This window comes from Mya arenaria, chromosome 4 (assembly GCF_026914265.1).
Source record: "Mya arenaria isolate MELC-2E11 chromosome 4, ASM2691426v1".
Classification (NCBI taxonomy): domain Eukaryota; kingdom Metazoa; phylum Mollusca; class Bivalvia; order Myida; family Myidae; genus Mya; species Mya arenaria.
Genome location: NC_069125.1, coordinates 64,343,802 through 64,358,434, shown reverse-complemented (window position 1 = coordinate 64,358,434; position 14,633 = coordinate 64,343,802). Strand labels below are relative to the sequence as shown.

Below are 14,633 nucleotides of genomic sequence, written 5' to 3'. Positions count from 1 at the left end.
TGGTAAAAATACTTGATCATAGCAGGCAAGGTTATTTTCACATTATCGAATGTATTGCAAGGTATGTATCTTACACTCTGGTGGATCTGACTTTCAAACGAATCCTTCAAAATACATTGTTAAAAAAATGGTCAAGATAGAAAGGGAAATCGAGGACAATTTGGTAAAAAATGACAATAACATAACTATTAAAGGTTTGTAACTCTGCAGAAACTTAAGCATGCAGGCTGGTTAAAGAACTCATTTGAGGTATTCCATTAAATAATGTATTCAAGTATGGTAAATTGGATGAAGAAAATAGTCAAGTTAGCGAGTGGACAACTTCAGGTGATGCCGCCCAGCATGGTTGATCACATTTGCCCTGTTTCTGGGGCATATGAAAAGATAACTTCTAATATTATAAAAAATGTAAGTAAATAATTCCTGCAGAAGACAAAACATAAGACTCTGTAAAATCTGTAAGGACTCGTTATGGTCCTATCATACAGCAGGATGGTGCCTGTGACAGCGTTATGGGCCATACCTTCTAGGAAAACTATGTCTAAAACTTGTGCATCTGATATCATTGATTTTGCTTTTTCATCAAAATTATAAAAGACCTAAACCTTGGGCCCTTAAATGTTACAGTGTATTTATGCGCTGGTCAGAACTAATGCAATGTTTAAGTATGTTTCATTATCCTCACTTAAAAAAGTCTGTGTGTGCGGCTCAATAACTCATGTCCGGGCTGTAACTTTCTCTATGTATCTATCTGTATAGACAGATTTTAAAATGTATTTGACATGTAAAGGCAAGATCAACTTTTCATGTACTAACCTTGTTCATAGGTCAATGTCACATTCGGGGGCATTCGCCACATACTGTGACAGCTCTTGTTTGGGGTTGTTTTTGTTTCTAGATATCAATATTTTCAGGAAAAAATACAATAATCATGGCTTGACAAGAAAGAGTTAAAAATTTGTCACAATATAAAAATCTTTATTGTGTAATAACTATATACAAATCCAAGACACAGCTATCAATAAGTGAGCACACAATGAATGTAAGAAAAATAGTACAATTAAGACATACACTTGAACACCGTAATCCAAAATCGTAAGGACCCAAACATTTATTTCGGAACAGCGATCTTTCGGATTAACAATTTTCAAAATATGACAGCGTTTGCGAATTATCAGATGGTTGTCTTAATCCGATGAGTGTGATCTTGTCACTTTAATTGGGGTCTCATCAGCAGACAATAAATGAGTCAGTTGAATACCGTATGTTGAATATTACTGATTCTGACTACTCTTTCTAAATTTCTTATACACTCGCCTGTAAGACGGGCCCCCTACTTTGAGGTTTAAAATCAGGACCCAATTTCCCCGTCTTATAGTCGAGGAAATACGGTATAGCTAACTTGAATATTAAGTCGTGAGTAAGTATTGGTTACATGTTACCAATGCGATACATTCGGTTTTAGTCATCTTTCGTATACAAAAATATTGATTGATTTATTGTTTAATAAATGACAAATAATTTGTTATTATACTTCTTTATTAAAACAACATTAAAAATTTAAACAAAATGACAGCACATGTATGCATTCGGAACATAGCAAGGATTGTTCGGTAGCAGGTCGAGTGAGCAAGGCAACAATCAAATCTGATGAGAAAGACATTTTCGAATGACATTCTGGTTGTGTTAACCAGCAATTATATACACACAACATCACCCAAATGAATGGCTCATTTTCTGACACTGATGTTTGTAACATACGCATGCTCAATGTCATTCTTTAATAAGCGCTAATTTTGCTCCATTGTCACCTCAAGCTGATACCCGAGTGCATTCGCAGTATGGTGTGAAAAACTTTTACATGATTGTTGAAATAAGAATTGATAAATAGGTATGAAATACCAAATCGGGACCGTAATTTCTATTTCGGAATAGCGATAATTTTGGACTAGCGATTTCGGATTAAAGATTAAAAATTTAGTTAAACAAAGGAGTAAAATCGGGACAGAAAAATGAATTTTGAAATAGCGATTATTTTGAATAAACGGTGTTCGGAATAGCGGTGTTCAACTGTATGTATCAGATACATATTATATTCATGGTACAGTTTAAATACTATTACATGTATATATTAAAATTTAGGTATTAATCACAACATGGTGATTCCCCACAAACAGGAGAGATGCACAATTTATCATTTTTATGTGCCTTTTTTGTGATGTTCTGAAATTGTTAGTGGAAACAAATATTGAGGTTCATTTCAAGGAGAATTGAAGCATTCCTATCTACAGAAGATACATGTAAGTGTGAGTTAAAGGTCCATGCTCTGTTAAAGTATTAGCAACTGGATGTTCCACTGAAAAAAATGTCCTTGTTTTTAATGGACATTTTTTTAATTTTAAAACCAATTACTTTGCGCGCATACATAAAAAAATAAACATTTTTACTTCCTTTGATCTAACATTTACTAGAAGAATCATTAATTTAACTTCAAACCTGAGACCTTGTACATTCTAAACATGTTTTAATGAGTGAATTTTGTTTATATATATTTACATTTGCATAGAATAATCTAAATGATTTAGCCACACAATCTTTGACCATCTTGGTGTTTTCACTGTCATTGCAAAACTGTGATCAGTTCTTGATTAAGCAACCAATGGTTTGTTTTCCAGAATTGTGCTCAAATCAAAACAGTAAAGGCTATTAAAACTACATGTAGTTATTTTCAATAACATCTGTATGAAGGGTTCAACCTTGTATAGTTATTTTTAATAACATCGGTATGAAAAGTTTAAACTTGAACAAAAGGCAGTCAAATGCCAACATAAGTGCTCGGAAAGCACCCCCTGATATGTTTAAAAACAAATACATGTAAATACACAAGAAAAATAACGACAAATCTATGAACATGATGGATATGTGTACAATATAAAAGCATGACTGTTAAAGGGATTTGGCAACTTGAGATGCACAAATCTAACTGTAACATTGAAGAGTGCCTGTGTATATGTTATGTTTCGGTATGTCACACAGTTTTTGTTTCAGTATATGCAACAATATTTGATTTAATTCAGGGGACTTAAGCACGTTCACCAGACAAAAATGTAAAGCAAAATATTAACAAACACTACCTCACTTCACTACAGAAAAATGGCATCATGACATGGAATGGATTGAACTAAAAGGCATTAACTTGAAACTATGTACTACATCAGATCTACATTGCACAAACTAGAATAATATGCACAAAATCAAGAATAAAACACATAGTTCACCTTGCTGTTAAATTACCCCCCTGCCCCGCTCATATTGTCTTGAAGGGTATAGTTCACATTTCAGTTAAATATACCCCTTGTCTATACAGGTCCAGTTCAAACTTCTGTTCAGAGTTATATTGCCTTGTCTTAGATATATCAGTTGTTGCACATTTTACACACACCATTACACAAGTACATCCATATAAATGTATATACTCCTAGTTATAAAACAATCTAAGACAGTAAAACATGCGAGAGGGGTTAAAATTTTATTTCAATGGATTGTTTTCAACATTGGAAAACTGTGTGTTTAGTGATATTAAAAGTATATTAAATACGGACACATTCTTGTTCATTTTCACCTTCTTATCGACAACAATGTACCCATACAGATACATGTACGGAGTATAAAGTCCCAAACCTCTGCCTCTGGTTTTATAATATAACTTGACAATCTGAATACAAAATAAATAGTACTAAAGCTTTTAATTCTCGAAACCTTGAATAGAATAATAATAAACAAAGAGAAAATCAATTAAATCAACATGAAAACTGTTTCATGGTCGAACATTACTACTTTTAAAGTACATGTAAGGTAATCAAACACTACCAGGTCTATAAAATTCCCCTAATGAATCAAGAAATTATTTTTTATTTACATCATTTACATGTATTATATCAAAAGGCATTTTTTGTGAAAAAAAATCTGTTACTTTGTAACGGTAACTTTACCAAATGAAACTGTTCATAGTCATACTTTACTGAGTTGCTCAAGCTAGAAACTGGGTAATGTATAGTGGGATTAGACTCTGTTTTACACCAGTGAAATCCATGCAGTGTCAGTATATCATCAAGAGCAAGTGTTATTCATGTAGAAATATTAATTCTAGGGATATATGAAATATGCAACAGTGTGTTTTAATGAAGTTGTTCACAGAAGCAAATATTGCAATACAGACAAATGCACAGGAATGATGAAAGGTACCCTAACTACGGTGGTAATATAAACAACAACTGACGATTGATGATGTCTCCCCCTCTGTACATTGTTTCGATATGGTGAACATTTGTGGTTAGTTATATCAAATTCCTTTAAGCAGTTCAAGAGATATGGAGCAGACATGATTTGTGATAGACAGACACAAAAGCAATATGTTTTCCCATTTATGAAGGAGAAGTAAAATCATAAGCTCTTTAAAAAATGAATATTTAAAAAAAAAGGCTATTGCATGTACCGGTAGATAGTGTCTGAGGTCCTTGCAGTGGCCAGAATTATGATTTTGTTTGTAAACATTTTACAATGACCTCTATTTCTACGTCATTTTTGGATAAAGGGTTTAAACTCATAAATTATTAACCTTTTGAATGAATAATTAATGAGCATTTATATAAAACTGAGTAATTCCTGTTTTGTGCATGATTTGTCTTCCTAAATTTTGATACCTTTAAAACTGTTTCAACAACAAGGAGGTGTTAACTTAATTTTTCATATTTGGGTTATTCCACGCCAACAAACTATGGACAGTTTGTAACTGGAATCTGCACTTCTTTCGTAGTCATCACAGTCCTCTTGCAGTTATCACAAAAGTTGGCCTCTGTTACAATCTGTTGTCTTCGTCATAGTAGTCTTCTACAACGGGGTCGCTGCTGAAGGGCACGCGCAGGGGTTTCTTGGTTTTGCGCAGGGCGATACAGGCGAGAATAAGACCAAGAACACAGCCCAGCACAAACAGACCAATACCAATACCTGCCATCATACCTGAAATAACACAAAGGATTGTTTTAAATATCTTAAAAACTTCTTTTTCTTAGTCTTGGTAAAAGAGATAGTGAGCAACTGCATACATTTCCCAAATCTTGTCTTCTTTATAAGCCTAACATAGTCCATAACGATCATGCTTTCCTATTTTCCTTATAGGCATTAGACACAATGGACATTAATGTCTTGACTATGATCCACAATTGTTGATAAGAATATTGGTGTTGTGTAACCTACTAGTGGTACTGTAAACAAATGGAGACTTTTATCATAGAAATAAGCTACTTTTGTAAAGCTTTAAGCTAGGGTAGAAGATGCTCATGCTCCTAAATCAAAGAAAATACATGTACAGTCACACACCCAAAAAGTATGCAAATATATTTATAAGCATAATACTGTAATGTCTCTCAATATCAAGTTATTGAAAGAAAATCTGCTTTTGTTTTAAAGAACATAATTTTTTCAAAAAGGCAGAAAACTCCAAATGTATATTGCACCAACCTGCCAGGTTTTTCTCCTTGGAGACTTCTGACCCATCAGAAGTGGAAAAGAGGTAGTGGTGAATCCAGGACCACATCTTTCCGTCAAACCCTCCAGAGTCCTCCCCCGTTGAGGTGTATGTCAGGTCATCCCCAGTGTAGATCACGGTACCTGACAATACATCACATGGTAAAGAAGTTCTTAATCAAAGTATTCTAGAAAAAAAAAGGTTTTAAAAATGTTGTCACTCAACAGAAATCTAGTGTATATTGCCCATGTCAGAATAGTGCCTGTCCCTTAAGAGTATGAACACTGTAATTATATTGACAACACAACGCTCAGTCTTGCATGAATTTTAAAGTTGTTGATGTTTGTTTTGCTATAATGATCTGTATTTGTAATTGATATGTGAAACTGATAATATGTAAATTATACAATTAAATTTACAGGTAGACATGAACTTTAAAACCCACCTATCCCTACAGCAGAAGAGAATGTATTACCTCTGAGTTGAAGTTTTCTGACAAGATCATACTTGAACCATAGACTGCCTATATTCTCAAACCAGGCCATTTGAAACTTAAGGTCATTTGAACCTTCCTGAAAGAAACACAGGAAAGTTTGTGTAGTCCTGGGCGGACCATTATTCAAATAGCAGCCTGTCCTGCTTGTTCGAGAGCATGCTCCTCAGGAAGTTGTTCAATCTTTAATGTCTGTAGTTTTCGGGAATATGTGGACCATACATTACGTTCTATTTGTATCAAGACTTTTGTTGAATGAAAAATTACTTTTATTTAAATGTTAAATTTTACAAATGTTTGTATGAATGCAAGGATTGTAAAATTATTAATACACAAACCAGGTTAACCAACAAGTTTCATAGTGATAATCATATCAAACATTTTGGACACCCGGAACATTAAAGAACCAAGTGATCTAGAGCAAGTAATAAGAGCTAGGGTGATTTACCCGAACCCCTTCGTATCTCATAGTATCTCTTTTGCGCTGATGTGTCTTCTGCTACAACCAAAGGATCTCATTATTAATATATGTACATTGTACATTAATGAGCTATCCTAGATCTGAATATTAAACATACAAACCAAAAATCCGTAAACATATGATATCAAAATATCAAAAGCAACTCACTGGCGTAACATTGTAAACATGGTATGGGGTTTGGTCTGACAAGCTGTAGTTCTTAGTTTCTAAGACCATATCTTGGATTCCATTTATGCCCCCCAGTCGGAACTTGGTACGTGAGCCAGCGATGTCGCACACTGTGTGGGTTGTGTTGTCAGCCTGGGTCACTTGCTTCGTCTTCAGTTTACACATGGGATGAGCTGACTGGAGATAAAAAATGGATGAATTAAGTTCAAGTAGACACAATGACAAAAATCTTTGTGCTTTTGATTATTATACATAACTACATGATTACGTTCTTTTGCATTAAAATATTTTAAAAACAATTTCAACATTTTCAATAAGTCTTGAATTAAAATAACTTTTGTGGATTTTGCATATTTTAGTTGTCATGAAAGTTGGAGCAAAACTGTTACAGTAATTAATTTTGACCAAATCTGATTGCAGGACCTCTTTATGAAAAGTACTGATAAAATTTTTAACATGCATCTAGATATTTGTGTATCACAGACAGACTGTCCACTTACAGCATTGGCGTATTGTTCGCATGTATAGTTGTACCCATACCATGGGATCCCCATCAGGATGTTTAGCCCTTGAAATCCATATGCTTCATACTCAGTGACTCCTGGAAACATGATAGAAGGAAGTGGATTTAAGGTATTTGACCCACAACAGGTCAATCACGGCTACCCTGAAATATTTCAGCACCATCTTAAAGCATTTCATATGAAGAAAAACATGAAGAGTAACATTTGACAAAGTCATTTTTTTGTACCTTGAAAACTAGAAAAAAAGCTCTTCCATTTCTACTTAAGTGAAATACAGAACAAAATTATTATTTTTTAAATTATTATTATTTTATTTTTTTTGCCATGTCTTTTTGGAAGATGTTAACATATTCTTATTAGGCAATAAAACTTTTTCAAACAATATCAGTATTATATTTTAACTTTAAACTTTAACATTATAGTAAACAGAACCATCAATATTTGGTTTACTTATTGGTGGAATACCTTCATCAAATTTTATACCAATGACAATTATTCACCAAAGTATATTTTAGATGCCTGGACCGTTGCTTTAGCGATACATGAATCGTCACAGTAGTCGAAGTAGCTGTCAGGGGAGAGAATCATGGCATCACAGAGATTTGAGAGGTACGGAGTTAACTGACAGTCTGACTTGATACACGGGGGTTTCCATGGCAATACACAGTAAACCTGTGGAGGAATACTGTTATTGAGATGTTTGCTTTCTTTTTTAGTAATAACCAATAATTTTATCACTGTTAAAAGGCAATAAGTTTACTGAATTTTTTTTTATCCTCAAATAGATTTCAAGCGAAACTACTGGATCAACTCTTAGAATTGTACAAACAAATATTTTTTTATGATTTTTTTTATCATATTTGTAAAAAGCACAGTCCAGTAACACATTTGTGCATGTACAAGCATTTCTTTGTTGGATGAATTTGAATGCATTGAACAGCCATTTTCTAGATTTGAAATGACCTAATCATTATTTTACATACCACTAGGTTAGAGATGTTTTTAATTTTCGGGAAGGTGTTGTTGGTGACTTTGATGATGTTGGTGATGTGGTCCGTTGTAAAGTTGCATGGTCCCAGCAACTGCAGCATATCCACAGCTACAAAGTCTGCATAATGCCGGGCTGCTCTCTGGAGAACACAGGCAAATGTGTTGTTATAAAATGAATTTGCTTTAAACTGATTAGATGTTCATTTTCACACAAGTTTAGTGATATAAACTCTATTTACAGGTTGTGTTATAATAACAAGAGCTGTCATGCATGGATCACTGTAAAATTAAGATTACCTTAACCAGAATTTCTAAGTGGCAAAATTTGATTATATAAAAGATAGAGTTATATCATACAATATTTAAAGTTTCAATGCAAATTTGCAATACATCAAGTAGTTATTATATGACTTTTATGTGCTTACATGCAATTATTATTTAGGTAAGTTGGATGGTTGAGCACCGTTGTATAAAGCCTCAATGCAATACATCACGTAGTTGCTGAGATATTAACCTATGTGTTTCTACATGCAAAACCTTAACCAGAATTTCTTAGTCAAATAGGAAAGGGCAATATATGCACTATATGCGAGATAGAGAAATTACATTTAGTGTGACTTTCACCTAAAGATACAGACCTGGGACTTGTATGTGAAACGCCACCTTATTCATGTAAAGTTTCCAGGAATTTCTATAATGATTGGTGAAGAGGCAGCCCTGACAAGGTACAGTCCTATCAACAGTCTGTCTTGTGCAAGACAGCCTACCTGGTGAACCTTCAAGGCTAGTTCTTTGAAATCCAGCATTGCATTGTCAAGATATAGCCCAGACAAGGATTATTTCAACCTATGATCTGAAAGAGTAACCATGACCTTTTGAGGTACAGACCTGTGTCTTGTGTGTGACACACCACCTCATCATGGTGAACCTTAATGACAAGTTTTCTTGGAAATCCTACATTGCATGGTTAAGATACAGCCCAGACAAGGATCATTCCAACCTTTGACCTTGTGACCTTGACCTTTGAGGTACAGACATGGGTCAACATTGCGCAACATGCCACCACATCCTGGTGAACCTTCATGGCATTTTTTATTTTTTTCAAATCTGTATTGTCAAGATTTGAGCCTGGACAAGGTTCATTTCAATCTTTGACCTCTAAATGTGACCTTGTCCTAAGAGGTACAGACCTGGCCCTTGTTGGTGACATGCCACCTTATCATGGTGCACCTTCATGGCAAGTTTTTTGAAAATCCTAAAATGCACATCATACATGCCATATTTTCTGCAGACCATTCAGGGGGATTTGTTCAAAAGTCTGAAAATTCAGGGGGATTTTGGTAGTATTCAGGGGGATTTTTTAGCAGGTCTAATTCAGCAAAATTTCAAAGTATTTTAAGACGCAAGTACGAAAAAAAACAAATTGCCATAATTTTGAAAGGCTCCTGAGGGGATTATGTCCAGAATTTAAGGGGATTTTGGTCACATACCAGGGGATTTTCATCATCGCCATGTAGCATTACGGGCATGACACACATGCCAATTCACCTTGTTTACCCCTTTTTCCAGCACTTCATCTATATTTTTATGAGACACAACCATATTGCATAATAAAATCACTCACTTGCAAAATAGAATACTTCACAGAAAAATATGTTTCAGAGACGATTTAATGGGCTTACCTTCCTCTAAAATTGGATACAAAATCTGCTGCCTATGATCATAAATGATGACTTTCAGACTAATAGAGAGAATGGAATGAATTATCAATATTTTTCATTTCAATTCCCAAATAGTCAGATTTGTTTGCTTCTGATAAAAAGCAAATGCATAATTTATTGTTTAAGTTCATAAACATATCTTCTTTTGGCATTGATCAAAAAATAAATACATCACCACCATAATAAATAAATAAAAGTCATTTCATCCGAATTGTCTACTTTCAGTTTCTCTTCTGGAAGTTCTGTTATTTTCCGATATTTGCGATGAAGGTCAATGTCATGTGTGTAAACATATGTCAATGTCATGTATGTAAACATATTAGTGAGGCATAACAAAGAACAGCATTGTCTATTAGTTATTTTAATCCTTTTCTTTAATGAATAATTTACTGTCACATTTTAATTATCAATCCTTTTGATGACAATGACACATGTTATGAAGAACGCTTTAATTTGTTACATCCTCTCTGATTGGATAAAATTATAGTTTTAACCAATGAAAATCGTCCTTTTATCTGACCAGTCTAATTGACATTTCTTACGCAAATTCTGTCAGTTTCAATCAAAACAATACATGAAATGTGCCCTGCTGATTTATTAGTGTCACCCAAAAGGTGTTGTTAAAACACACCATCAGTTGATAATCCAATTAAGCTTCAAGACAGGAAGGGCATTATAACTGTAAACAGGCATATATAATTAAACCCTGTGATAAATTTGCGTAATTTTAAACACTTTAATTCCGGGGGATTTTCATCCCCCTCCGGGAGACCGGGGGATGGGTCGAAATTCCGGGGGATTTTATCCCCCTCCGGGGGATATGGCATGTATGGCACATTCAAGATACAGCCGCATACTTAAGGAAAGAAGATACAAAGATAAATGTAAAAATAATCAAAGGGCAATAACTCTAAAATATCATAAAAAAAATATGATTCGTTCAAATAACTCTTTACACCAATATAGTCAATATATATGTTTATAAAGTTTGCAGTCAATACCTCAAAACAATACGAACTTGAATTTTTTTAATTTGTACCAAGACAGACAGATGGATGGACGGACCAGCGGGACAAGATTCCAATATAGTCCATGCCACCAAGTGGTGTAGGTATAAAAGTGGTGAAGATTTAAGCTTACGTTTTGTATCTTGGTAACAAACTCAGACAGCTCTGAAGACTTTTCATCATACGTTGTTGGAAAATCCACTGAAAAATCACACCATAGTGTTTCATTAATAATTCTACAAGACAGGTCAAATTTTCAAAGTTGTTGTCAACTTTTGACTTGGTAAGACAAATAAATAATAATCAAAAGAGATCTCCGTGTTCCTAATAAAACAAATGTTGATAAAAGTATGTAAACCAGTTATAGATTATTGAACAGTCATTTTATAACAAAAAGTAGGCGAAAATGTTATTGTAGGCTGGAAAAATGGTAAATGGTCTAAGAGCACTGAGAGGTTTCTGTATTGCTCATCTTGGCTTCTTCACATAACTGTTATCCATTGATGCATTAGAAATGGTGTTCAGTCAGAAGCAGTGGCAATAATCATTCAATGAGGAACACAGTAATACTATTAACCCCAAATAAATTGACAAATTCATTTAAACCCTGCTGATATTAATCAGAGTGTATGACTGAAAAATCCATTCATGTGAACTTGTGCTGATATTTGTGTTTATATTCAAACAGTATACCGGTAACTACCTTGGCTGTGTTATACTTTGATAAAGTACATATAATAAATAAGTAATAAAATTCATTTGTTACTTTGATAGCATTTCTTTGTATGTAATTTGATATCCTGAAATATAAAACAACCACAACAAGGGAAGTATTGAAAGAGGACAGGTTGAAGCCATATCAAATATACACAGAATGAGACTGAATATAAAACAGATTATATAACAAGAGCTGTCGTAGGACAGCTGTTTGACTATACCCTGCTTTGTCTTAGAATTGAGTACAGTAATGATGAAGTATGTTCCTGTCAAAAGCAATTGAAAACTAAACAAAAAATGTCACAACTTCATGTTAACTTCATTATGAGATTCCGTTTAATCTCTTTTTTTCCATTTTTAGAGAAAGTGACCTTGACCCTAGGGGTCCCAAAAGCAATTCATTGGAAGTCCTCCATAAACTCCTCCTACAAACCAAATTTGGTCACAATATGTCAACCCTAACTTAAGTTATTTAGTACCAATCGCTTATCTATTTTAGGTAACAGTGACCTTGACCCTAGGAGCCCTGAATGCAAACCTGTGAAAGGTGTCCATAAACTCTTCCAGTATACCAAGTTTGGTCACAATATGAAAATCGTATCGAAAGTTATTCAGTACTAACCATTTTTCTATTTTTAGAAACAGATACCTTGACCTTGACCATGTCTCTAGGGGTCCCAAACATAATCCCATAAATTGTCCATATGAACTCTTCTTATGTACCATGTTTGGTCAAAATATGTCATCTCTAGCTAAAATTATTCAGTACCAATAAAAAAAAAAAATTAGTAACAGTTTAATACCTTGACCTTTACTCTAAGGGCCCCAAATGCAATCCAATGAAAGGTCTTCATAAAATCTTCCTATATAACAAGTTTGGTCACTATATGTCAAAACTAAAATTATTCGATACCATAGGTGAGTTTGATGCCACCCTCATGGCAGCCCGCACAAGCATTGACTACTTCATTCTGATAATATAAAAATCTAATCTAAAATTTAAAAAATGTGCCAGTCAAAATCAATAAAAAAGTTTAAAAAAATGTTTCTTTGTGGAGGGTGGATGAGCTACTGTGTAAATTATGAAGGCCATTTAATGAACAGTATTTGAGATCTGAGTTAAAACCCAAAGTTGCAAAAAAACTTTAACCAAACTTTTTAAGTTAATCAACAGCCATAATTTGTATTAAGGGTAATACAGAGTTATGTTATCTCATTGTTTGATGGTCCTGAACAAATGTGTGAAGAATTAAGTGAATTAATTGAAGGTTATAATGAAGGGTATTGGAGTTATAAATGAAAATGCCAACTTGAACCAGATGCCAAAGCCAGGGTGAGTTGTACAGTCTCCTTATTCTTTGAATAGTCAAACTAAAAATGACAGTCTATAGAGTAATAACTTGCTTATCAAGTAAACCCTCCAAACAATATATTTTTTCTGCTATGCAAGTTGCCTCTGTATAGTCAACTTTCAAAATACCTAAGTTAATATAATCTCAATGAACAAAACACACACAAGTGCCTACCATAGAAGCCATATTTCTTGTTTTTTTGATGTGTTGTACACATGACAGAGGTGCTGTTGATGTCAATTTCAGGGTTTGTGTCGAGCAGATGGGAGAAGGACTGCCACTTCCACATCCCGACTGTATTTACATCATTGTCGCTGTCCCCAATGATCATTACCTGTTTGAGAAATAACATGATAGACATAAGTTTTGTTTATATTTGTGATTATTATTTATTTTCATTCAATATTTTTTATTTCAACATAAATGTTGAACGTTTGTAAATTTATTATTTATATTTCTAGTCATCAAAATTAGACTTTTGGATGAAAAAGACTGAATTCTTATAATATTGCTTAGCATCAAATTCTTGAACAAGCCCTGCAATATAAATTCTAAATTCAAGCAATATTGGAAGACATTTTACCATTGCTGCGCTTACGGGCTTGGGCTAATTTCGACCACTGTATTTCAATATGTAAATCAAGAAACAAACTGCATAAAGTTTCTCATTAAGTCACATTAAATTTTGGTAGGAGTTTGACCGGACCTTTAAAAAAAAAAAATGCAGGTGATCATAGCAAGGTTCTTCATGTCTGACATATTCTCAAAACATTTGAGTTTTGTTAAAAAAAATAATGAAATAGAAGTGTGACTCCATCAACGCAGACAACACAAAAATGGTCAAGTTCAGAGCAGACCAGGTAAATGACTCCTAACAGAGACTAAAGAGACTCGTAATGATTGATAAACAGAATAATTTTTCTATGACCTGTGTCTGACATGTACACCTTGGCATATAAAATAATATCACTCTACATTAAAAGAGTCGGTGTAAAAAGCTCAGTCGAGATTTTACTTGTTATGTAACGACATGTAACTAACACAACTTGACTTGTCTTGACTTGATACATAAACTGTACGAAATGTTACCTCTTTTTTCGTCCCGTGGTCCGTCAACTGACCAGTTACTTGTCCACATTTTTGTTGGCATGGGCATTCAATTCCGTCGCTTGATATTCTTTCAATAAAACTGACTAGAAAAATGAAAGATGGAAACATATAACTAAAAAATAACATTGTTAGGCCTTGTCATTGATATGTACGACCAAGGTAAGTCAAAACATAATCTTTATTGATTTCACAGGTAACGCAGGTAATTACTTCCGGGTTAGTCAAAAATACTTTGTGAAAATTACAATCAACCAGAGATATAGTTATATCGTCTACGTGTGAAGCCGGTCTATCCTTATCATTGTTTAACAATTTATATTACATATATGTGATTCATGTCCTTCTCTCGTGTTATTAACCAAAACCTGTTTTTGTTCTGAGTTCTGCACAACTTTTTATCAATTAATATCACAGGCGGCAGTTACGTCTATAGGACACACCCTATGGCTACGCCCGCTCCCGTGACCCTAAAAAATAAAATATTTTCATGAACACAAGAACTGACTGGCACATGGGCATTTATCACAAAAACTAATATCAATC

General features: G+C 33.9%; 1 protein-coding gene across 1 annotated transcript; it reads right to left on the bottom strand.

The window, feature by feature from the left end:
- Positions 1 to 3,922: 3,922 nt before the first annotated feature.
- On the bottom strand, positions 3,923 to 14,311 carry LOC128231689 (di-N-acetylchitobiase-like). Its single transcript, XM_052944766.1, has 10 exons — positions 14,070 to 14,311; positions 13,155 to 13,314; positions 11,045 to 11,112; positions 8,177 to 8,323; positions 7,694 to 7,865; positions 7,170 to 7,270; positions 6,649 to 6,846; positions 6,003 to 6,099; positions 5,521 to 5,670; positions 3,923 to 5,019 (listed from the first exon to the last, which is right to left on the bottom strand). Exons 1-10 carry the CDS (start codon positions 14,214 to 14,216, stop codon positions 4,859 to 4,861), a joined length of 1,401 nt encoding a protein of 466 aa, XP_052800726.1. The 5' UTR covers positions 14,217 to 14,311; the 3' UTR covers positions 3,923 to 4,858.
- Between the last annotated feature and the right edge of the window lie 322 nt (positions 14,312 to 14,633).

Bases quoted from the DNA above. Each gene is read 5' to 3' on its own strand.
- LOC128231689 (XM_052944766.1), bottom strand. From the start codon at position 14,216: ATGTTATTTTTTAGTTATATGTTTCCATCTTTCATTTTTCTAGTCAGT. The intron at 11,113-13,154 runs GTAGGCACTTGT...GTGATTTTTCAG, and splicing joins CAAGAAATATGGCTTCTATG to TGGATTTTCCAACAACGTAT. The intron at 6,100-6,648 runs GTGAGTTGCTTT...TGTTTCTTTCAG, and splicing joins ATGTTTACAATGTTACGCCA to GAAGGTTCAAATGACCTTAA.